Below are 24,246 nucleotides of genomic sequence, written 5' to 3'. Positions count from 1 at the left end.
AGAGCATCATATGTTGGCTGGTGCCACTCCAACGGGAGCGCTGTAGGTGAAAAACTCAAGCAACAAGTGATGCCGTGAGAGCATCTGTGAGTTAGTGTCACAGTGACAGAGGTTAATAAAGTGCAAGCTGCGTTACTGGTGAATGGAAAGAGGGTAACGATGGGATTAGTGGGCAGATCTCCGGGTCATTTCTTGGAATCTGTTGGACGTCTGCTTTGGCTACATAGTGGGGAAGGGAAGGATGGAGTGTGTGTTTGGGGGGACAGGCGAACAGCCTGTATGAAAGGGGTGCTGCTTGGGGGGTGCTCGGAGGGGCAGGTAACCTGTACAGGGTTGTGTCTCAGCGGCAGCAGGCGTTCTTTGCGATTGTCTCTCAGGGGTTGCAGTGGAAGAAGAGGCCGCCCGCTGACCCTGTCCAGGGGGATCGGCCAGGCGAAGTAACCTCTGCAAACGCCTACACACTAAACTTATGGGCAGCCGATGAGGACCGTACTCTGACGGAGAGGCAGAGGAAGAGAGGGAGAGTGAATGCATGATTAGAAGACGAGGGGAGGATGTGAGGACAGGACAACAAGACGCTGAAGGAAGAGAGAGAGAGAGAGAGAGAGAGAGAGAGAGAGAGAGAGAGAGAGAGAGAGAGAGAGAGAGAGAGAGAGAGAGAGAGAGAGAGAGAGAGAAGTGAGGCTTGAGTGGAGTGGCTCCAACAAACACATTCGCACACAAACCGAATCGTATGAACACTTAACTTGTCGGATGGAGGAGTCAAATGTGTTGCAACTTCTAAGATAGTTTGAAAAGAATCACACCTGAGAGTGCTGGATCTGAAGTGGGCGTCGGTGTTGGGGTGTCGGTCTGACTCCTCTGTTCTGAGTCAGGGGAGGATGTGAGGGGGGAGGACGAAGGGGCCGAACTCTCTGCGGATGAGGAGCTGGAAGGAGGTGGTGCTGTAACCACTGACGATGACCCTGAGGAGGATGAGGAGGTGGATTTAGGCATGGGGCCGTCGGCGGCAGGAGCTTCAGGTACCTCAGTCTCAGTCTCCATGGGCCGATCGGTAGCGCTGGGCTCCTGGGCGGGGACCACTGTGGGAACAGTTGGAGCAGTTGGCGCCCCCTCTGGACGGAGAGCTGTTCCTGCAATCAAGAAAACTATGTTGGACCAGAGCTGCCCAAATGAGTTCCCGGATGGCACGTGTCTTGCATGTTTTCATGTCTACCTACTTTATTCACACTTGATTCAAAAAATTCAAAAAAATTCAACCTAAAAAAAAAATTTAAACCTAAAAAAAAAAAAAAAGAAAAGCAGGGAGAAGCAACCGATGGAAGTAAATCTGTGAGGTTGGATGACTGAAACAGGGATTGATTACTTCTCCCTGCTTTTCTATTTTTTGAGGTTGAATCTTTTTTTTTGAGGTTGAAGCTGAATATTTTGATGCTAAACAAATTCAAACTTAGATATTCAACTTCAAACTCTGATTTTGATACTAAAAAAACATTCAACTTTAAAAATTCAAATTCAAACTCTGATGGCACAGATTTGATTCCATATAACTAGACTGTTCAAACGAAACCCACAACACACTGCAAAACATCTGAGCAGTCTGACCCAACATTTGTAGTGATGATGAAAAAAAAAAATGAAGTAGGGTTTGTGAAATGACCTAAACTTAAGATGATGTTATTTTACACTTTTTGGATGGTGACAGTATAATATCACAGTAATGTACTAGTTTTGCAGTATATTGCCCATTTAATAATTGCCTTTTTTTTTTCTTGCAAAAACTTTACCCTGCACTATTTTCATTTTCAATTCTACTTATTCAATGTTAAATCAGAGTGGCAAAATGTAACGAATCAAAGCTTTTTACAGTTGTATATGTTTAAAAGTGCTTTTTTTCAGACTTCAACAAGTTGACAAAAGTCTCCTTGTTCGATTTTACCATTTCTATGACTGTAATTTGATCTTGTAAAAATTACTTTACAATGAGTTATGCCTACAAGAAATATTTTAACAGGTGTTTTGACTCACCAGAACATTGGGGGGGGGGGGGGGGGGTGATGAGAGCTGCACCATTATATCATTATGTTTATTGATCTCAAAATTAATGGACATTTGGCATTATTTTTCATTAATTTGTCTGTTATTTTTCTTATAAATAAAAAAAAATGGGCCAATGTGTGTTCTGCATTGTCGTGTTGTTGACGTTATTGTGTAATCCATATCATGGAGCACCAACATGCAGGTCATGTAACAGTAAGTTCTTTAATCCCTGCCCCCCATGGGGTATGGATCTGCATGATTATTTGCCACACGTTTTATGCCAGATGCCCTTCTTGATGCAACTCCACATTACCTGGAGAATGGGCAGAGATGTTCTTGAACCAAACAAACACACTAACTGCTTGGCCACCAGACTTTCATTAACTTCCTTGGACGAGGGTTCAACATATTTCAAACAAACAGTCAAACAATTCTCAAAGGGAAAACTACATTCAACAGCCTAAAGTTTAGACATACATGCTCGTTATCCAATGACATCAAGAAGATACGTATGTATGTATGTTCAGGATTTTCTGTGAAGCCATGTCAAGATTTTTTTTAAAGTTTTAATCCCCCCCAAGGGGAAAAAAATTCAAAATAATATTCAGACAATGGGATTTTTCCCTTGCAGCCTTATCTATAACCCCAATTTGCATACTGAAATCCACAGTGGGACTGTGACCACACTGTGGTTACAAACACAAAGATACTGTAATTAACATGTTATCAACAGAATGTTGATTGGAACAAAGCCAATGTGCTGAGATAAAGAAAAAAAAAAATCTGATTCAAAAATCAGTATTTAAATGAGTTTGAGAAGTGTTTAAATTTGCAGACGACATTTTCATACCTGAGCTCGATGAGCAGACAACACTTTATTGGTGTCATATTTCTGAATATGCAAGTACACAACTCAAACTCTAAAGACACATATTATATAATGTACAGCTTTATTACTCATACCAGACACGCCAATTAAAATATTTTCTGTTCAATAACCAGAAGATGGCGCTATAGCTACTGAAATGCCTGAAATGTATACATCAGCACTCTATAGTGTGCCGATCTAACAGCACTTTTCTACACAAAATGCAACAAAGCGTTTTTGACACAAGTTGATAATAAGGACAAAGATTAAAAATAAATCAATTTGTCAGCTCTTGTCCTGAGATCTAAGTTAGTTTAGAGGAAACAAAACAAGCATTCAATTTTCACGAAGGCTGAAAACGGTGAAACGTGACAGCTCGCCTTCCTCCTGAACTTCAAATTATGTGAAACCTGAATCTGCCTCATGATTAAATGAGTAAAAAAAGTCCATTAAAGTGCACATGGCAACATAAAATTATTCATGTGTCTGTAAAAGTCAGTGAAGGACAAACGCCTTACAGTCATATAAAATCAAGACTGAACAAGCTCAGAAATTAAAGCTGATAGTGCCGAATAAATGCTCACCTCTGGGTCGTGTCTGAGGTCTGGTTCCTCTGCTGGTCTGAGCCTCGCTGGCCTCCTCAAACCAGCGAGACAACATGTCCGACATCCTCTGCATCAGAGACACGTTTGGGCTCTGTTCCCCTACAAGATATACATATAAATGAACAGTTTAGAGCGTGGTGTGGTAGTACAGTGTTTGGCAAACATCTCACATGTGACCACCTGAAAATTTACCAAAATATCTTTTTTGAAATGTATTTTTCTAATAAATAAATAAATACATAAATAAAACAGTAAAGGACAGATGGGATGTTTTAAAGCCTTTTTTTTAGGATCATGTTTGAGGTCAGGTTAGGTCAGATCCACCACAATATGGAACCACTTTGAGTCCTGGATGCCTCCTCCAGCCGCTGGCATCTTTATCGCTGAAGCACCTGCATGCTGGATCATACACAGAGAAACATGCCACACAGCCAAAGTGTCATAGCTGATGGATAATTCTATGATAATTAAATTATAATAAGAGCAAAGTTTTAATGGTAAATTAAAATATGGCCAGATTTTGCTGTCACTGTAATTATGTTACTGTAGAACTGCCACCATGTTCCCTCTCAATGCAAGCGATACTCCTCATCTGAGTGTCCTTCAGTAACCACTCGTTTGACACAAAGTCATTTGAGCAGTAATCAAAGCTCCTTCAGAGAGATCCAGTAGTTGCCTTAGGTTACTGGATGAAGTCTCACAACCATAAAATAATACAGGAAGCAACAGGACTCTATAGACTTGGACCTTTTTTTTCCCCTGAAAATACATGTTCTTGAAATGACAAACAGCTCTGTAAAGTGAACTCGTGACTTTGTAAGTTCCGCCCAGGTGATGGATCAGGGCGTGCAGCCAATTTAAAACTATGAGGAAAAGTTTAACTGAAAGATGCAGGAAGTGTCACAAAATGCATAAAAAAATCTTGCCAATTCCCGAAGCTAAGCAGAGTGGGTCTTGGTTAATACATGATGGGTGACATCTTAGGAAGACCAGGGGCTGTGTGTCTCTCCAGGTAAAACTGGAGCTGTGTCAAGAAGGGCATCTGGTGTAAAACTTGTGCCATATCCCAATGCGTCGTGGCAGCTGTGCACAAAAGGGAGCAGCCGAAAGACAACACCACATTAGGTTCATTCTCCAAAGAGGTTTCCTTACAAAGGGAGCGTGGCATTTTTATTTTTGGCATCGACGCTTATTTTCTTGTAACGTTTTTATTTTATTTTTTTTAACTCCATAGGAGCTCACCATCTGCATGAAGTCTGTGAGTGATTGGGAGGAATGGCCCCCACTGATCTGAAACAGAGTGGTGTTTTGTTGTTGGACTTCTGTGCTGGTCATGGATTGTCCATAACAACCACCTTGTTTGCGTATAAGTACAAGTGTTGTCACAACAACCTAGGTCAAAGGTTGATGACACGATTTTGTAATCGTGTCATCAGACCTGTGACCGTGTATCTTGGACACTTGGGTGAAGAGAGGGGCAGAACTGTCAACTGGTCAATACCTGGTGATTAGGCTCGGGTGGAGGAGTAAGCCACCAGGCCGACCTGGAAGACCTAAACATATTGTGAGGGTTTTCTGGAACGTTGGGTGGAAGAGCCTGTCTGAACAGCCTTCAACTCGTACCTCCAAAAAAGCTTCTCCCAGATCCAAAGGGAGGTGGAGGACATGGAAACAGAATGGTCCATGTTGAAGTCCTCCACTGCTCAGGCGGCTGCTGTGAGCTGTGGCCAGAAGATGGTCGGTGCTTGTCGTGGCGGCAACCCAAGTACCTGCTGGTGGACTCCAGCAGTAAGGGAAGCCATCAGGCTGAAGAAGGAGGCCTTTCATGTTTGGTTGGCACAGAGGTCTCCGGAACTGGTAGACAGGTATCAGGAGGCCAGAAGGACTGCAACCTCAGTGGTGGCTGAGGCAAAAACTTGGGCATGGGAGGAGTTTTGTGAGGCCATGGAACAATGACTTCTGGTCAGCATCAAAGCGGTTCTGGCAAACTGTCAGGTGCTTCAGGAAAGGGAGGCAGTTCCTAGCCCAAGGTGTGTTCTGCAGGGGAGGACAGCTGCAAAACTGGACTGAGGATATTTTCAGGTGGTGGGAAGAACATTTTGAGGATCTCATCAAACCTACTGACATGCCATCCATGAAGGATGGCAGGGATTGAAGACTCTGATGGATCTGGTGCCATCACCCTAGTGGAAGTCACAGGCATAACCAAAAAAACAAACAAAAAAAACTCCTCGGAGGCAAGTTGCTGGGGTGGACGAGATTCATCCCGAGTTGATGAAGTTGCTGGATGTTGTTGGGCTATCATGGCTGACACACTTACACAGCATTGCATGGAAATTGGGGACAGTACCTCTGGATTGGCAAACTGGGGTGGTGGTCCCCAACTTAAAAAAAAAAAAATGGACCGGAGAGTGTGTTACAATTTTAGAGGAATCACACTTCTCAGCATCCCTGGGAAAGTCTATGCCAGGGTACTAGAGAGGAGTCTTAGACCAATAGTCAAACCTCAGATTCAGGAGGAGCAATGCGGGTTTCGTCCTGGTCATGGAACAGTGGAGCAGCTCTTTACCTTCGCAAGGATATTGGAGGGGTCTTGGGAGTATGACCAACCTGTCTACATCAATCAATCAATCAATCAATTTTTTTATATAGCGCCAAATCACAACAAACAGTTGCCCCAAGGCGCTTTATATTGTAAGGCAAGGCCATACAATAATTATGTAAAACCCCAACGGTCAAAACGACCCCCTGTGAGCAAGCACTTGGCTACAGTGGGAAGGAAAAACTCCCTTTTAACAGGAAGAAACCTCCAGCAGAACCAGGCTCAGGGAGGGGCAGTCTTCTGCTGGGACTGGTTGGGGCTGAGGGAGAGAACCAGGAAAAAGACATGCTGTGAAGGGGAGCAGAGATCGATCACTAATGATTAAATGCAGAGTGGTGCATACAGAGCAAAAAGAGAAAGAAACAGTGCATCATGGGAACCCCCCAGCAGTCTACGTCTATAGCAGCATAACTAAGGGATGGTTCAGGGTCACCTGATCCAGCCCTAACTATAAGCTTTAGCAAAAAGGAAAGTTTTAAGCCTAATCTTAAAAGTAGAGAGGGTGTCTGTCTCCCTGATCTGAATTGGGAGCTGGTTCCACAGGAGAGGAGCCTGAAAGCTGAAGGCTCTGCCTCCCATTCTACTCTTACAAACCCTAGGAACTACAAGTAAGCCTGCAGTCTGAGAGCGAAGCGCTCTATTGGGGTGATATGGTACTACGAGGTCCCTAAGATAAGATGGGACCTGATTATTCAAAACCTTATAAGTAAGAAGAAGAATTTTAAATTCTATTCTAGAATTAACAGGAAGCCAATGAAGAGAGGCCAATATGGGTGAGATATGCTCTCTCCTTCTAGTCCCCGTCAGTACTCTAGCTGCAGCATTTTGAATTAACTGAAGGCTTTTTAGGGAACTTTTAGGACAACCTGATAATAATGAATTACAATAGTCCAGCCTAGAGGAAATAAATGCATGAATTAGTTTTTCAGCATCACTCTGAGACAAGACCTTTCTGATTTTAGAGATATTGCGTAAATGCAAAAAAGCAGTCCTACATATTTGTTTAATATGCGCTTTGAATGACATATCCTGATCAAAAATGACTCCAAGATTTCTCACAGTATTACTAGAGGTCAGGGTAATGCCATCCAGAGTAAGGATCTGGTTAGACACCATGTTTCTAAGATTTGTGGGGCCAAGTACAATAACTTCAGTTTTATCTGAGTTTAAAAGCAGGAAATTAGAGGTCATCCATGTCTTTATGTCTGTAAGACAATCCTGCAGTTTAGCTAATTGGTGTGTGTCCTCTGGCTTCATGGATAGATAAAGCTGGGTATCATCTGCGTAACAATGAAAATTTAAGCAATACCGTCTAATAATACTGCCTAAGGGAAGCATGTATAAAGTGAATAAAATTGGTCCTAGCACAGAACCTTGTGGAACTCCATAATTAACTTTAGTCTGTGAAGAAGATTCCCCATTTACATGAACAAATTGTAATCTATTAGACAACTATGATTCAAACCACCGCAGCGCAGTGCCTTTAATACCTATGGCATGCTCTAATCTCTGTAATAAAATTTTATGGTCAACAGTATCAAAAGCAGCACTGAGGTCTAACAGAACAAGCACAGAGATGAGTCCACTGTCCGAGGCCATAAGAAGATCATTTGTAACCTTCACTAATGCTGTTTCTGTACTATGATGAATTCTAAAACCTGACTGAAACTCTTCAAATAGACCATTCCTCTGCAGATGATCAGTTAGCTGTTTTACAACTACCCTTTCAAGAATTTTTGAGAGAAAATGTCTTTTGTCTTTTTAAAAAATGTCTTTTTACATGTCTTTTGTGGACCTGGAAAAGACATATAACCGATCCCTTCGAGGTATCCTGTGGGGTGGGGGGGTGCTGCAGGAGTATGGGGTATCAGATTTGCCGCAATGTCTGATCCAGTCTCCATATGACCAAAGTAGGAGCTGTGCCCGCATTCTCCACATTACATCAGACCTGTTTCCGGTAGGAACTGGACTCCGCCAGAGCTGCCGCTTGTTACCAATCCTGTTTGTGAAGTTCATGGACATGATTTCAAGGTGCAGTCTGGAACTGGAGGGTGTCCAGATTGGTGACCTCAGAGCTGCATCTCTGCTTGTTGCAGATGATGCGGTTCTGTTGGCTTCATCAGGTGGTGACCTCCGATGTGTATTGAGCAAGTCTGAGGCTGAGTGCGAAGCAACTGCGATGAGAATCAGCAACTCCAAATCTGACAACATAGTCCTCTGTCAGAAAATGGTGGATTGTCCCCTCTGGGTTAGGGCAGAGTTACTGCCTTAAGTGGAGGAGTTTAGGTATCTCAGGTTCTTGTAAATTGGAGTGGGAATTCGACAGGTGGATCGGGGTGGTGTCTGAAATTTTACAGATGTTGTACCGGATCGTCGTGGTAAAGAAGGAGCTGAACCGGAAGGCGAGGCTCTCAATTTACCAGTCGCTTCCTATCCTCACCTATGGTCATGAGCTTGGAGTAACGACTGAAAGAATAAGCTCATGGATACAAGCAGCAAAAATGACATTCCTCCGTCGGGTATCTGGGCTTACACTCCTGGACAGGACAAAAAGCTTTATTATCTGGGAGGGACTTGGAGTAGAGCCGCTACTTCTTTGCATCGGAAGGAGCCAGTTGGGGTGGTTCAGGCATCTGGTGAGGATGCTCCCTGGTTGTCTTCTTAAGGAGGTCTTCCAGGCATGTCGAACCAGGAGGAGGCCCTGGGGAAGACTCAGGAAATGCTGGAGAGATTTTATCTCCCAGGTGGCTTCAGAACGATCTGGGATTCCCCTGGAAGAGTTACAGGACTTGGCTGAGGATAGGGAAGTGCGGGACAAGCTGCGTGCTCTGCTGCCACCATGACCCGGATCCGGATAAGCGGCTAAAAATGATCTCATTTGTAGGGGTGTGCCAGCTGTACTTTTTATTCATTTTAAAACCTTGATTAGTACATCCGAGGATGACACACATGCAGTCACACCATGAAACGACTGTGGCTGTCGGCCAGGAGCTGATGTCCTCAGACGGTGCCCAACCTTCAATGAGTGTTTCGACCCTTAACTGCAACATCCTCCGGTTGGGGGTTTGGCAGTGGTGGCCAAATCACTGCCCATCAGCTTCAAGCCTCTAGCACTCCTCCTCCCGCTTATACCAGAGCCAACAAGAGACTCTGTCTCCTGCCTCCCCAATCCTGCACACAGCTGTCTTCTGCTCCTTCCTTCCAGGAGCAGTGAGCAAAATCGTCCTCACAGACTGCCCTGGGAACCTTCTACACCCCACTTCTACAGTTTCACTTCTAAAGTTTCCCTGGTTACATAGTTTTCAATTTATGGAGGTTCAAAGACTTGTTTGGCTATTTTAAAACCAAAAATACTACGCCCCCCCAAGTCCCTGGTTTGAAATACATAAGCTGTGTCAAAATCAAAGAAATGTGGTTTTGAAAGTATCCTATGATGGCATCATGTTAATGCAGAAAGAAATAAGTATCCTGAATGATTCATCATATGGAGAAAATTTGGCTCAAGGTGGGTCTGACCTCCAAAATGCCCTTTTTCTGGGCCTGTAAGGGTCAACAAGAAAAGGTTAATTTGGATTTTCTTAGAGCCTAATGTCATCTGCCTGTCGGGAACTTGTTGATTTCATATGGAATAACCCTCTGTGTCTTTTTTCAAACAAGACGGCAACACATTTAGAGACTGATGTGGATCACAGAAAAGGGTACAAATGAGCGATGCTGTACTGGAAAAAGTCGATGCACGTGTGATGTTCAGGAACGACTGCTGGTCTCACCATCTCTCTCCCTCTCACTTTCAGGACGAGCTCGGGGTCCAGTGTCAGACCAATCACCTCGCAGTCGGAGGCGCTTCACTGGGGGCTGCTTCAGCTATGAACACACACACACACACACACACACACACACACACACACACACACACACACACACACACACACACACACACACACACACACACACACACACACACACACACACACACACACACACACACACACACACAGGGATTAGCAATTTGTCAGTCAAACCAAAATAGCTCTGGTCCTAAAGCGAACCACCGTTCATCCCTGTCATGGTCCACAGATAGATAGTGTGCCTTGATAGAGAGAGTGGCGTCAACTCAAAACATGGTGCCATTTTGGGCCCAACTGCGCTGAACTACTGAATGAACCTTTAATGTTTTCAACATTTTTTTTAAATCATTTAACCATATAAAGGAACACATCCAGGTACAGGTGCTATGAAAATAAATATAAAAATAGTTAAACTATCAAATTTACAATTTATGATGATTTATTTAATTCATTTAAAGCCTGATTTAAGCAGCTGCACAGCTGTAACTCCATGTCATGCAATGATGTTTGTGACAGTTTTAAACTTCTCCATTTCTGGATTATGCTTTATTCTGGACTAATTTGACCCTCCACAAGCTTTTCTTTCTACAATCAACCCCTACAAATCAAAGGAAAACTGTACATTTTCCTCTTTTACCGACTTTGTGCTGTAATTGTGTGGACTTTTCTGATCCATTTATCAGCGTGCGCACTGTAAATACTGTTATAATATGATGGCAGATGAAGGACTGAAAGCAGCAAAGTGTCGAATCACAGCCTTTTGTGCTGTCTGATTTAACAGGTGCACGTCAGGTTGCACGGTGTGGGGAAAAAAATGAACGGTCTGGCTTTTAATCACAGAAATGACTCCAGTCCCACATGCGAGGGGTTTAATGGAAATACGTTGCGATCGGACGGGACATTTTATCCGATGTGAGTGAAAATCTGTTGTACAAAATCTGTTATATACACGGTGTTTATTACATGGAAAACAATACAAAAACTTTGGGCCTTTTTTGTCTGGTGACTGCAAATATCTGGTTTATATGATGACGGTTTAGGTGAGTTTTACTGTACACGGGACTGAACAATAAATTTACCTACATCGCAAAGTTTTGACGATGAAGTTGCTTTCATCCCACACGGCTGACTTTATTTTCCCAAATATTTGTTCTGTTCGGATCTGAAGGGAATCTGTACATCCTGAAGCCCTTGTTGTGTCTATTTGTGCATCCAAATTCACAGCAACCCGTCATTTTCAGCGAATAAATAAAAAAAAGAAATAGCTGGATTTACTTGCAGACAGATTAACGGCGAACGCAATTTTGAACCCAAGATGGCACCATGAGTCATGTGACCATTTTTTTTTTTTTTTTTAAACTCGTAATGTCACCACTCTCAATATCAAGGCACACTATCCACAGAGGCCCCTCCCCCCAGGTTGCCTTATCTTTCCTATTTCCCTGCTGTGTCTGCAGTGCAACAGTCTGACAGCTATGGACACAGAACGGTGCTCTGGTGGCAGGACCATCAATCATCGCTTCTAGATGCGGTGAAAAGAAGCAGAGACTGACGTGATAATGGAAGGAATCAGAGATAAAAACAGGGGGAGACAGAAACAGAAAGGTGCTACAGGTGGAGGAAAAAAGGAAAGAGGGGAGATAAGTCTTTCCATGGCAGCCCGTCCTCACCGTGGCCTGATCTATTTTTGAAGATGCCGTGTGCATCAGTCACTGTATTTGGAAAGGCATGTGTGCGGTGGCGACGGCTGCATTTCAACAGAGCTGAACTCACTACAAGCATGAAAACACCATGATCCAGCACACCTTGTCGCACGTGAAAAAGTTCATCTAATATCACACATCTGCAACTTCTTATGTATCTGATTCATGAACCAAAACTGTGACGCGTGCAAAATATTCCAAAATTTCACTGCAACGTTAAATGACATACCAACATTTTATTTGGACATTTCAGACAGCCTTCACCCTTCATTAATTTTTATTTCCTTTTTGCTATTTTTGTCCGCCTCTACAGTCTCTCTCCTCAGTCTGTTGGAGTTTCGGGGTCATTTGCTTCTCTTGCATGCGTGGGTTCTCTCCAGGTGCTCCGGCTTCCTCTCACATCCAAAAAACATGCAGATTAGGTGGATTGGAAACTTTCACCCACACTTGTGTGTGCGGGTGTGAATGTGTCTGTTTGTCTATATGTGGCCCTGTGACAGACTGGCGTCCTGTCCAGGGTGTACCCTGCCACATGTTCTAGGACTGCTGGGATAGGCTCCGACCCCTCGCAACCCTTAATTGGATGATGCGGATGAAGATGAGTGTGTGTGTGTGTGTGTGTGTGTGTGTGTGTGTGTGTGTGTGTGTGTGTGTGTGTGTGTGTGTGTGTGTGTGTGTGTGTGTGTGTGTGTACATAAACAAAAACTAACCAAAAAAATAAAAAAATAAAAAAAACAAAACTAAGAAACCATATGTATATAAGTACTCACAGCCTTTGCCATGAAGCTCAAAATTGAGTTTAGGTGCATCCTGCTTCAAATGATCATCCTTGAGATGTTTTTACAGCTTAATTGGAGTCCATCTGGGGTAAATTCAGTTGAATGGACATGATTTGGAAAGACACACACCTGTCTATATATAAGGTCCCACAGTTGACAGTGCATGTCAGAGCACAAACCAAACACGAAGTCAAAGGAATTATCTGTAGACCTCTGAGACAAGACTGTCTCAAGTCACAAATCTGGAGAAGGGTATAGAAATATTCCTACTGCTTTGAAGGTCCCAATGAGCACAGTGGCCTCCATCATTCATAAATGGAAGATGTTCAGATCCACCAGGACTCTTCCTAGAGCTGGCCGCATGTCTAAACTGAGCGATCGGGGAAGAAGGGCCTTAGTCAGGGAGGTGACCAAGAACTCGATGGTCACTCTGTTAGAGCTCCAGCATTCCTCTTTGGAGAGAGGAGAACCTTCCAGAAGGACAACCATCTCTGCAGCAATCCACCAATCAGGCCTGTATGGTAGAGTGGCCAGATGGAAGTCACTCCTTAGTAAAAGGCACATGGCAGCCCACCTGGAGTTTACCAAAAGACACCTGAAGGTCTCTCACCATGAGAAACAAAATTCTTTGGTCTGCTGAGACAAAGATTGAATTCTTGCCATGAGTGCCAAATGTGGATGTTTTTCAGCTACAGGAACTGGGAGACTAGCCACGATTGAGGAAAATATGAATGCAACTATGTACAGAGACATCCTGGATGAAAACCAGCTCCTGAGCGCTCTTGGACTCAGACTGGGGCAACGGTTCATCTTTCAGCAGGACAATGACCCTAAGCACACAGCCAAGATATCAAAGGAGTGACTTCAGGACAACTCTGTGAACGTCGTTGAGTGGCCCAGACCTGAATCCAATTGAACATCTCTGGAGAGAAAATGGCTGTGCACTGATGCTCCCAAAGACAGACGTGCCAAGCTTGTGGCATCATATTCAGGAAGACTTGAGGCTGTAATTGTTGCCAAATATGCACCAACAAAGTACTGAGCAAAGGGTGTGAATACTTATGTACGTGTGATTTCTTCATTTTTTATTTTTTAATACATTTGCAAAAAACTTAAAACTTTTTTCATGTTGTCATTATGGGGTGTTGTGAGAAGAATTTTGAGAGAAAAAAGGAATTTATTCCATTTTGGAATAAGGCTGTAACATAACAAAATGTGGAAAAAGTGAAGCGCTGTGAAAACTTTCCAGATGCACCGTATATCAAGATTATTCATGTCTGTATGATTGCAGTTTATGCAGTTCCAAACTAGTGAAATGCAGCATAACCTAAGAACAATAAGTCTGAGATGATCAGGATGCAAAGTTTAATTAACTTTACCATCTGAACCTATGCCGCCTGGAGCAAAGTTAGCCAACGCTACGCAGGTCTGTGTACTTAAGTAGACATATTTGTGCCTAGAGTGTTTACATTTTATCCCAAACAACTAAAATTTCTTCTTCTTCTTTAACACCCCCTGCACATTCACCCGTGTGTTGCTGGTTTGAATGCAAGTATCATCCAAAAACTGCAAGTTGCTGAAAAGAAGTAGAATATTTGACATGGCGAGGATTGAGGTGAGAACCTGGTAATGGTTGACTGACAATCACTGACTTACTAATTCAGTCCATTTCACTGGGACTTCAACCTTCACCTCCTGGTTATCTTTTCAACCATCATTCACTGTGAAGAGCGGACTGTATGTGGTTGCTTCACTGCTACATTTCTGTCACTGCATGTTCTAACAATTCTGTGTAATGCTTTGTTCTGTCTGGTTAAAATGCTCATAGCAGATGGTCATTTTACTGAGTCTGGTCTGCTTGAGGTTTCTTCCTATAATTAAAGAGTACAGCTGGAGTTTTTCTTTACCACTGTTGCCAATGTGCTCGCTCATGGAATGGGTAAGTTTTAAAATTTGCTCACGTGTTGCACCTTGACATGACTTCTGTTGTGATTTATTACTGAGCAAATAAATTTAATTGAATTACAGGGCAAATTTGGATAAGCAGCAACCCCCCCAAAATTTTCATAAGAAATTAGAATTGAGATTTTTATGAGGTAGGGACTGGAAGTTGCCTTGGTAGTGTTTTTCCAGTTTTCTACACTGACTAATTTATTGATTAGTTTAATGGTTAACATCCATAAGAACCAGTGACCTCGGCATGACTGCTTTATAAACAATTTAATCAACAAAATCATTGACTGTTTTGGTTAATCTATTGACTAATTCATCAACAGGACTGTTTAGTTTATCTTCACTGCAGGAGAATGACGAACACGTTACCACTACAGTGTGTAAAGCTAAATAATTAGTAGGCTGTGCAGAATTCAATCATCTAAAGACAGACGTATTTATGGACAAAACCAACAAAGGATGGATCCGACTTCTGACACAAGCATTTCACCCCAAAAGCTCAAATACCTGACTGCTCTGTGTCTGCACTGACCTCTGAAGATGGCCACAAAGTGATAAGTAGAAAGGGTAAGAACCTACTAGAGGGAAGATCTACATCATCGCTATTTGACGATGTAAAACAAAATGTGAAAGACAAAAAAAGTAGAGGCAACAAAGACGCAATGAAAACCCACCTCCTCCCGTCTCTCCTCAGATGGGCCCTTCAGTTCTCGAGCTTGGTCATCTTTGGGATCGAACAGATAGATGTAATCAGAGGAGTAACTGACCAGCACCTCTCGGCCGTCCTCGCTGTAGCAGAGGGAGGTCACCCTGCAGGACTTGTTGGAGAGATGGGCTGGTACGAACCTCACGCACATGCCCGTCGTTCCACGGCCCATGTAATTACCTGAGGTTAAGAAAGAACCACAGCCACAATGAGATTTTTTTTTTTTATGTTTGCTGCTTGGTTGGATCTTTCGCAGGACTGTCGAAAAGAAAACATTTTTTCATGAAATGTATTGAAAAGGTGAGGTCTGGCTACACAATCAAAATGTCCTGTTTAATTATTGGGTAAAACTGTTAAATCTATCAGGCTCACTGATACCCACACCCAAGCCATCAATTATGAAAACTTTTCCATTTAAAAATAGCCCAAACCAAAGTTGGCCTGTAATCCATAGCTTTGCTTGGAAATGAGATCTGGGGTGTTTGTTTGAGCTTCATTCATCCCGCCCAGGTCACGCCAGTCTTGCCCATGCTCTGCCTCTTTACTCATTCATGGGTTGGCCAGGAGTTAGGTAGAGTTAACCAATGCCAACATGGTGACATCCAGAGTTGCTCCATTTGAGCGTCAAAACTGCTCATCAGAAAATCTTTGGGTGACATCACTGAGGGTTTCTCCAATATATCAAAATCTATGGTTGCCTGGATACCAAGCCTGTCACTTCAACTCAAGGCTAAAGGCCCAACTTGCAGATCGCTACATCACGTTTTCACTCTGATTACATTCTTAAAGATCTGACTGAAAGTGCCTATTCATATTTCTGCCACTTTGGCTGTGTTTCTTTCAGGATGATTGGCTGCTCATTGCTAATCTTCACTACCGTGAAGTCTTGAGTTTGCAAAAATAACATATACCTCTCTTATGCAAAGTGGGTCAACCTCATTGTGTCCCAACCAATCCCACGTTTGCTTAGTTCATGTGGAGAAGAAACAATTAGCCAGTGTTATTATTTAATTATCCAGTCTGTATGATACCCACTAAAGGGCAAAATATATGCAATATATAAAATCATCAGCTCAACCACTCATAATATGTGCCAACATGATTTTAATTATAAATCCAAACTACGTAAGACTGAAGAAACAGCAGAGTAAATGCTGTCACAGTTTACCTGTAGCTCTGGTGCCCAGCATACGTCTGTCATATATGCGCACTGAGCTGTCTGAACAGCCCACAGCAAGATAGTATGGCACCAGGGGAGATACAGAAATAGATGTTGCTGCCCTGCGACAGTTAATCAGAATGTCCTGAAATGACAGCAAAGATAGCATGAACATCTTCTGACTGTTTTGGACCAAAATGCTCATTTCATTATCACCGCCTGCAAAATTAAAAGTTGCATACTGATATTCATAAGGGAGATATGTCCACAAACCTCACTGGATTTATTTTTTAATCAGTGGTAGACACTCACAGGCTGTAAGTTCATTAAGAAAGAGTGGCAACGTAGGCTGGTATAACTATTTGGGGAGCTTTAAGGTCACAGACACTGAGCATGAAATGGGAGAACACTCAACACTACCTGGAAAATAAGAGCTTCTCACACACCAACCCTTCAGCTCCAACTGACACACATAAGACATCTACAAATAATCGAAGGCAAGAAACTTTCAGATAAAGGCAGCAGAACTCAAACATGCTGTCTGTGATATCAAGCGGAAATAACTTTAATGTGTCTATGTAGATGATGTTTGCTTTGCTGTCCTCAAACTCATTATACACATTAAACTTATGCACTTTTGTTTTTTTGTTTTTTTTTTATTGTTGCAAACTATTAGCTTTGACACGTTTAAAAACCAACACTGTGACTATTGTCACAACTAGCTTGTAAGCTTACGAGCTAGGTTGGGTTGCTAGTGTGACAAAATTAGTGTCAAGTTAATTAGGTGATCCTCTAAAACAGCTAGACAACTGTTTGTTTACAGGTCTGACTGTGTCTAAACTGTTTGTTTTTACACACATGCACACTTTAATTTTGTTGTTGCTTCAAATTTCTAAAAATTAATTCAAGATGGGAGTTTGGAAACCTTTAAAATTAGTGGAATGTTTTCTTCAATCTGTATTAATGTTTAATGACATTTTTTAAAAAACTACCCTAAGGAGCAACTACAGCAACGAACTTGTTAGCTAGCGTCATAGCTAGGCCCATTAATGTGGTCGACCTTGCTCATACATGAAGGCTTGACAGTTGAAAGACAGCTACATGATTGTTGGTTATGCTTTTAAGTTTTTAAGTGTGTCTATATATGGTAACCCTTCTCCAGAAAAATGAGTTTTATATATATATATATATATATATATATTAGTATCTGTGTTGCTTGAATCAGTCCAATGACAAATCCAATCAATATAAGTACCCGTTTTTTTTTTTGTTTGTTTTTTTTTTGTTTTGTTTTTTTAGGGTGGGGACAGCACTATTGTACGTACATCTTTGCAGTCTTCTTTAGTGCAACTTGTTTTTGTGCGAAGGTCAAACCATCGCACTGTGCCGTCCTCTCCGCATGACAGAAAGGTGTAGGGGTCATTTGGTACTGTCATAATCTGCCAAATCAAAACAAGAAAAAGATGTTGAGAGGAAAAGACACAAATGGTAAATCATATTTTGTGTTGTTGAATCAACTCTGTAGGATGTTGGCCAACAGTTTCTCTTTTTCACTACCTCATAAGCTGTTCCATAATGGCAGGTGAACTGACACTGTCGGTTATACTCAGGACTCTTCTCGGTGTGGGTGTAGTAGATGATGCCATCTCCAGAGCAGGAGATGATCTCGTGGTCATTGGTGTGAGGCATAAACTTAGCACTGAAGATATTTGCCCGATGTCCTGAACGTATTGATTTTTTGACCTGGAGATGAGCATCAAAAATATGAAGCCTTTTACAAGAAGGAAAAATACAAGTCACCCATTCAGGGTCACCACAGTAGATCCTCAGTCTCTATCTCATCCTGTCTTCCACATCTTTTATCAGACAAACTACCTGCATGTCCTTGCTGCCTGTTTGGCAAGTCCATCCTCAGCATTCTTCTCTGAACATGCCCCACATCCCACCTCTGCATATGTCCAAACCATCACTACCTCACCTATCTCACTTTGTCTCCAAACCATTCCACCTGCACTGTCCCCCTAACAGGCTGATTCCTAATCCTATCATTCCTCATCACACACAAGGAAAATTACAGCATCTTCAGTTCTGCCTCCTGTCTTTTTGTTAGGACCACAACCTCTAAGCCATATAACATAACTGTTCTTACTAGTCTTGTCAGCTTTCTCCTTTTACTCTTGCAGATATCCTTCTACACCCTGCCCGCACTCTCTTCTTCATCACACTCCGTTACATTAAACAGTTGAACCCAAGTACTAAAACTCATCCACCTTCTCTTTCTCACTCACTCACTCTACAAATGGCTTTCATTCCCCTTCTCTCCAGAGCGCAACTCCACCTCAACCTGCTGCCTCCTCTTACTACAGGTCACATCATCTACAAACATCAGTGCCATGGAGACTCCTGTCTGATTTCAATCTATATGTCAATTCCCATGGCACACAATGGATTTGACTGACTAACCTGACTGATAAAGTTAAATATTATAGCAGTAAACCACTATGGTTAGTGAGAATGTGCATTGGGTTGGAAGATTGCTACAGTGAAAGCATGGTTTTAATGATTTGCCTTTTCTGTAACAAAAACAACTAAAATCAGAGCAGCATTCATTACAGCACAATCTTCTGCTAAGGACCAACAGTCCATTACTGCACTGTCAAATCTGAATTTAAACTGCATTTGCAGATAATTAGACATGACATACTCTATGTGCCCTCAAGTTGTTTTTGTTTTGCAAGATACTTAAGTATACATTACTAGTTCCAAAAAAGGTATCCCACAAAGCTAGACAGTTAAGAACACCATCACCAAAATGTATTTTTTTCTTGTTACAACACCTTTCAGTGCAGTCATTTTCAGAATAATTCATCTACAGCTTACTCATGAAAAACAGCTCATATGCATGATTTCATTGTTCCTTCATAAAACAGATTTAAAAGTGGAATTGTGGATACAATATACTGTTTTGATCACTACATACTTTTTTGTTGTATGGGTTGGTGATGACCAGAAAGGTATCATCTGAACCCGAAAGAATGTATTCTCCTGTATCGTTCCATGAAATGGTGTTGACCTGTGCAGAGAGAAGGGATAAGATACACCAATTTGTCAAATTTAATAGAATAACAATAATCTGAATCTCAAAAACTAGACACAAAACCAAGAAATGTTATGAATGACTAAATTCCAGATGGGGGGGAGAGAATCAAATATCTAAAAGCAAGCTATGTGCCTGCTACAGGTGGCCTGCACAAAAAAAAAAAAAAAAAAAAAATCCAATTTTACATGAACTCAAACAACCCTAATTTAAAATTCATTAAAATAAATCTGCAAATAGGAATTCATCAAACGTATTATATTTCAGGATATACGTATGCTTCACCACTCAAAGTTGGATGTAATGAGATTACATCTATTAAAAAAAAAATTCAAGATGTATTGCATTCATGTATAATTTCAGCAGCAGACCTTTTTACATAATTCAGTGTAGCATGTCTGCACAGTGTTATTGGTGATACATAATGATACATGGCCTATAAACAAGGTTTTAAGCAGGTTTACTGAATCAGTTTCCTGCCTTTGACACTTCATGTTCTTAACCCAACTTGTTACTGCTTGTCTATGTGCAAACTGCAAACCTTCTGCCAATGGCTTAGGGGCAAAAATCAGAATACACCCTGTAAGCAGTGTGGCACAGCACATCCTGAACCATACCCCAACATTACAACTTAATAGCACTTGCAGAAGGTCAATGCAGATATAGGCATGAAAAGGCATTCAATAAAACTGCCAAGTGGGTCAAACCCAAGTGAGTCGCAGCTAACCAGCATGAAACATCGCTCCCTGAGCCAATTTATTTCCTCACAGCAGTTGATCAGGTGCCAACCAAGAAGACCACGTACCACCACTCAAATTTAGATTCAACATAAGAATGGGATATGTTCCCAGAGTTGAGGAAGACATTTGTCTTCCTGGACAACATTGCTACACTCACACACAGACTAGACGTGGTGCTTGGGGCGGCAAGGTGGTTTAGTGGTTAACACTGGTGCCTCAGCAAGAAGGTCGTGGGATCGCTTCCTGCCCTTTGTGGAGTTTGCGTGTTCGTCCCGTGTCTGCGTGGGTTTCCTCCAGGAACTCTGGTTTCCTCCCACAATCAAAAACCTGCGTAGGGTCTGCTCTTTTCTCTGCCCCTGAGTAAGGCAGCGTCTCCACATCTGCAGATGGTTACCGGGTGCCAGACTGTGGCTGCCCACTGCTCCTAGTGGTTGGATTGTGTCTAACTGTAAATAGGGTGGGTTAAATGCAGAGGACACATTTCACTGTATGTATGTATATATGTACAATGACAAAGGCTCTTCTTCTGTCCAGGGTTACATGACTGTCTGTGTAATGTCCAGTCCAATAGGAGGACAGGATGGGGATCTCTCATTTACTGAAGAGAGGAAAATACGAGAACTTGAGTGATGAGTCGTGAGCTATGTGGTTGCAAGTAGTGCTCTTTCCAGTCGAGGCATGTTGCAGAGGTTTACCATCAACATCACTTCAGGACTTCCTGAGAGAACTAGGCTTAAATGGTAAATGAACTGCATTTAGTGCATCTGAAAAGTATTCACAGCGCTTCACTTTTTCCACCTTTTGTTATATTACAGCCTTATTCCAAAATAGAATAAATTCAACAGGAAAAAGGCTTCTTTTTAATTTTTGCAAATTCATTAAAAATAATAAACTAAGAAATCAAACGTACATAAGTATTCACACCCTTTGCTTAATACTTTGCTGAAGCACCTTTGGCAGCAATTACAGCCTTAAGTCTTCTTGAATATGATGCCACAAGCTTGGCGCACCTATCTTTGGGCAGTTTTGTTCAGTCTGAGGTCAAGAGCACTCTGGAGCAGGTTTTCATCCAGGATGTGTCTGTACATTGCTGCATTCATCTTTCTCTCAATCCTGACTAGTCTCACAGTTCCTGCTGCTGAAAAACATCCACACAACATGATGCTGCCACAACCATGCTTCACTGGAGGGATGGTGCCTGGTTTCCTCCAAACATGACGCCTGGCATTCACGCCAAAGAGTTCAATCTTTGACTCATCAGACAGACAAACCAGACAAGTGAATACTTATGTACACTAGTGCAGTGCCCGCAGGAAGTACATACTTCTATAGAAAGGTGGGAGATTTGTTGATGAACGTTCCACCTTGTGATAATAAAGCAAGAAGTGTCTGTAGCTCACATATCTCTGAGTGTTTTTATTTCTTTAATTTATTTTTTTCGTCTCTCCCACGTGAATGTGTTAGAGCTAAGCCTCTGTTTAAAGGCAGAGAGTGACTCATCTTTATCAACGATCTTTGTCGAAGCTGGTGCATGAGAATGTTCCTCCTTGTGCCAATAATGACGACTTCTTTATAAAGGTTTTGAAAATTAATACCAAAAGTTTTCATGATAAAGGGTGCACATCATCGTGCCATGTGCAAGCCATAGCTGAAAGCTGAGGCCGACCTGACAGTCAGAGAGATATGTGAGACACACACACACACACACACACACACACACACACACACACACACACACACACACACACACACACACACACACACACACACACACACACACACACACACACACACACACACACCTTGCTTTATAGTTGATTTCTTAGTTTTCTGTATTTGTAATAAATGTGCAAAAAAAATTCATGTCATTATGGGGTGTCGTGAGTAAAATTTTGAGGGGAAAAAATTTATTTACTTTATTTTGGAATAAGGCTGTAACACAACAAAATGTAGAAAAACTGAACCACTGTGAATACTTTCTAGATGCACTGTGTATGTATATATGTATGTATATGTGTATATAGATCTATAAAAATAGTGCATTATTATCTATGGAAACAGTCTACACACGTGGATCCTGTATATTGAATGAGATACCGTCATTTACACTCTGGAGCTGAAGAAGCAGCTTTGTATGAGAAAAATGTTCTTTGTCTTAAAGGAGTACTTTTACAGAACAATGCTTTCCACCTGAAAGACAACAGAATGGTATAACAAGAGTGCTTTAAGAACAATTAAAATTACATTCAAATTATTTTGTTTCTTGTTGCATGAAGTGGTAGCACCACAAAGATAAATGCAACTTATACTCTAATGAAATGTGTATTTTTTGTTCCTCTTCATGATGCACTTTTTGACTGATGTGACTTATAGTTTGTTGTAATTTAGAATCCAGAAGATACAACATTTCTTTGGTAATTAATTACTTTCTTTAAAAGTAAATAAAAATCTCATTTAATCTATCTTGGAATATATCATTATGGACATTCCAAATATGATTTTCTGTTGACCTGATTTTATTTTATTGTCTATTTTGTTTTTGGGTTGTTTTGTGTGTGTGGGGGGGGGGGGGGGGGGGCTGGGATATGGAGCCTTGAAGAGCAGCTGTAATTTTGAAAGTTGTTTTGTTTGTTGCTTTTTTCCCCCCCTAACACACTAAATGAGACAAAAGGACAATTCTACCTGAAGTTAATTTTAATTCTCAGCGCTTCACATGTGATGAGTGGAGGTGAGTGGCGCAGATTTTTGGGCTGACATTGTTTTGTATAAGTCATCTTTAAATGAGGCCAAGTGCTGAACTGAACACGGCGGTATGTTGTAGCTGTTTGGTCACAGTGACTGTGTCAGTGATCGAGTGGCAGGACATGCGACTCCGACGTCAGCTTCAAGTTTCTGGAAGCCAAAGACCTGCTACTAGTCAGACTCAGAGGCTTCAGTCAGACTGATAGTCCAATCAAGTTATTCAATTTAAGGCTCCAATCCACCAGCAACTGTAAAAAAACAAAAAAACAATGTTTCATGTGGGATTCGCCTCTGATACACCCCAGGAATAACATTAAAAATAGAGAACAATAGAAGGGGTGGAAGGGCACAAAATATGCTAATTCATATTAATTATGTACATATGTTAATGGGCAGCATGGTGGATAAGTGGTTAGCACTGTTGCCTCACAGCAAGAAGGTCATGTATTGGATTCCCAGCTGTAGTCTTTCTGTGTGGAGTTTGCATGTTCTCCATGTGTTCCCTCCAGGTGCTCTGGCATGCAGGTTTGGTGAATCAGAAACTTTATGACGGTCCAGGTCTCCCTTGTAAAAGAGATCTTGATCTCAATGGGACCAACCTGGTTAAATAAAGGTTAAATTAATTAGGTATGAACAGCAAAAGAACCAGTCAAACAACTAGAAACCTTGTATTTGTCATCAAAAGAAGGACTGAACTGCTACCCAAATTCACCTGTAGTGTTGTTAGAAATACTAGAAACTGAAAATGGGTGCCTTTTTGGATAATTAATAATTAATAATTCAGTGATTCTGAATTGAGGAAACATGGAGAAATCTTTCTGACTGGCCCAAATACTGAACATGATTGAATTATTGAAGCTGGGAAGAAGGCAACTGTGTCCCTGTACAATGGAGGAAAAAATGCCAGCCTTGACAAAATTAGATGCCAGCGATTTAAAGTAAAGATTGTCAGGTATTTGAAAGAGATTCAGGCACAGGTTTTGCCACCAACTTCAGGTGCAGCAAAGCACCACTCACTACGTGTCTTCCATCAAATATGAGAATGGAAGGAAAAGAATGGCGAGTTTCTTCCAGTACAAACAGACCTGCCGCCAACTCCAGACCACCTACTTGAAATTATTCACTGTAACTGTAAAACTGGATGTAGTACTTTGAAATGCACTTGTCGCAGGAATGGCCTTGAGTGTACATTTGCTTGTGGAGACTGCAAAGTTCCCAGCTTCTCTGGATCCAGAAGTTGTGACTGAAGTTGATGAATGAACAATCACAGAGCTTCAAAAAGTGTTTCAGTGACTTTGGAATCATCTTGCTCTGGGTTTTGTCTTATCTGGTGCGAGGCGTACTTTTTGTTTTAGCCATATTTGCACAATTACAACCTCTTTAGGATTCTTAGATATGTTATTT

General features: G+C 41.7%; 1 protein-coding gene across 5 annotated transcripts in view; it reads right to left on the bottom strand.

Moving 5' to 3' along the window:
• Positions 1 to 24,246, bottom strand: part of dcaf6 (ddb1 and cul4 associated factor 6) — a 59,533-nt gene that overhangs the window by 24,790 nt on the left and 10,497 nt on the right. For 2 of the 5 annotated variants that reach the window (XM_034185925.1, XM_034185926.1), the window contains exons 3-11: positions 19,244 to 19,336; positions 17,821 to 18,006; positions 17,589 to 17,702; positions 16,273 to 16,408; positions 15,073 to 15,284; positions 9,886 to 9,979; positions 3,493 to 3,612; positions 807 to 1,133; positions 324 to 494 (exon numbers count right to left, since the gene is read on the bottom strand). In XM_034185925.1, the coding sequence (XP_034041816.1) occupies positions 324 to 494; positions 807 to 1,133; positions 3,493 to 3,612; positions 9,886 to 9,979; positions 15,073 to 15,284; positions 16,273 to 16,408; positions 17,589 to 17,702; positions 17,821 to 18,006; positions 19,244 to 19,336 (1,453 nt within the window). Of the gene's footprint in view, positions 1 to 323; positions 495 to 806; positions 1,134 to 3,492; positions 3,613 to 9,885; positions 9,980 to 15,072; positions 15,285 to 16,272; positions 16,409 to 17,588; positions 17,703 to 17,820; positions 18,007 to 19,236; positions 19,337 to 24,246 lie in introns of all 5 variants that reach the window. The other 3 variants (XM_034185928.1, XM_034185929.1, XM_034185927.1) reach the window with 2 other exon arrangements.

The sequence above is a fragment of the Thalassophryne amazonica genome, chromosome 14 (genome assembly GCF_902500255.1).
Source record: "Thalassophryne amazonica chromosome 14, fThaAma1.1, whole genome shotgun sequence".
NCBI lineage: Eukaryota > Metazoa > Chordata > Actinopteri > Batrachoidiformes > Batrachoididae > Thalassophryne > Thalassophryne amazonica.
Note: the sequence above shows the minus strand (reverse complement) of the source record. Positions and strands in the feature narration are given on the sequence as shown.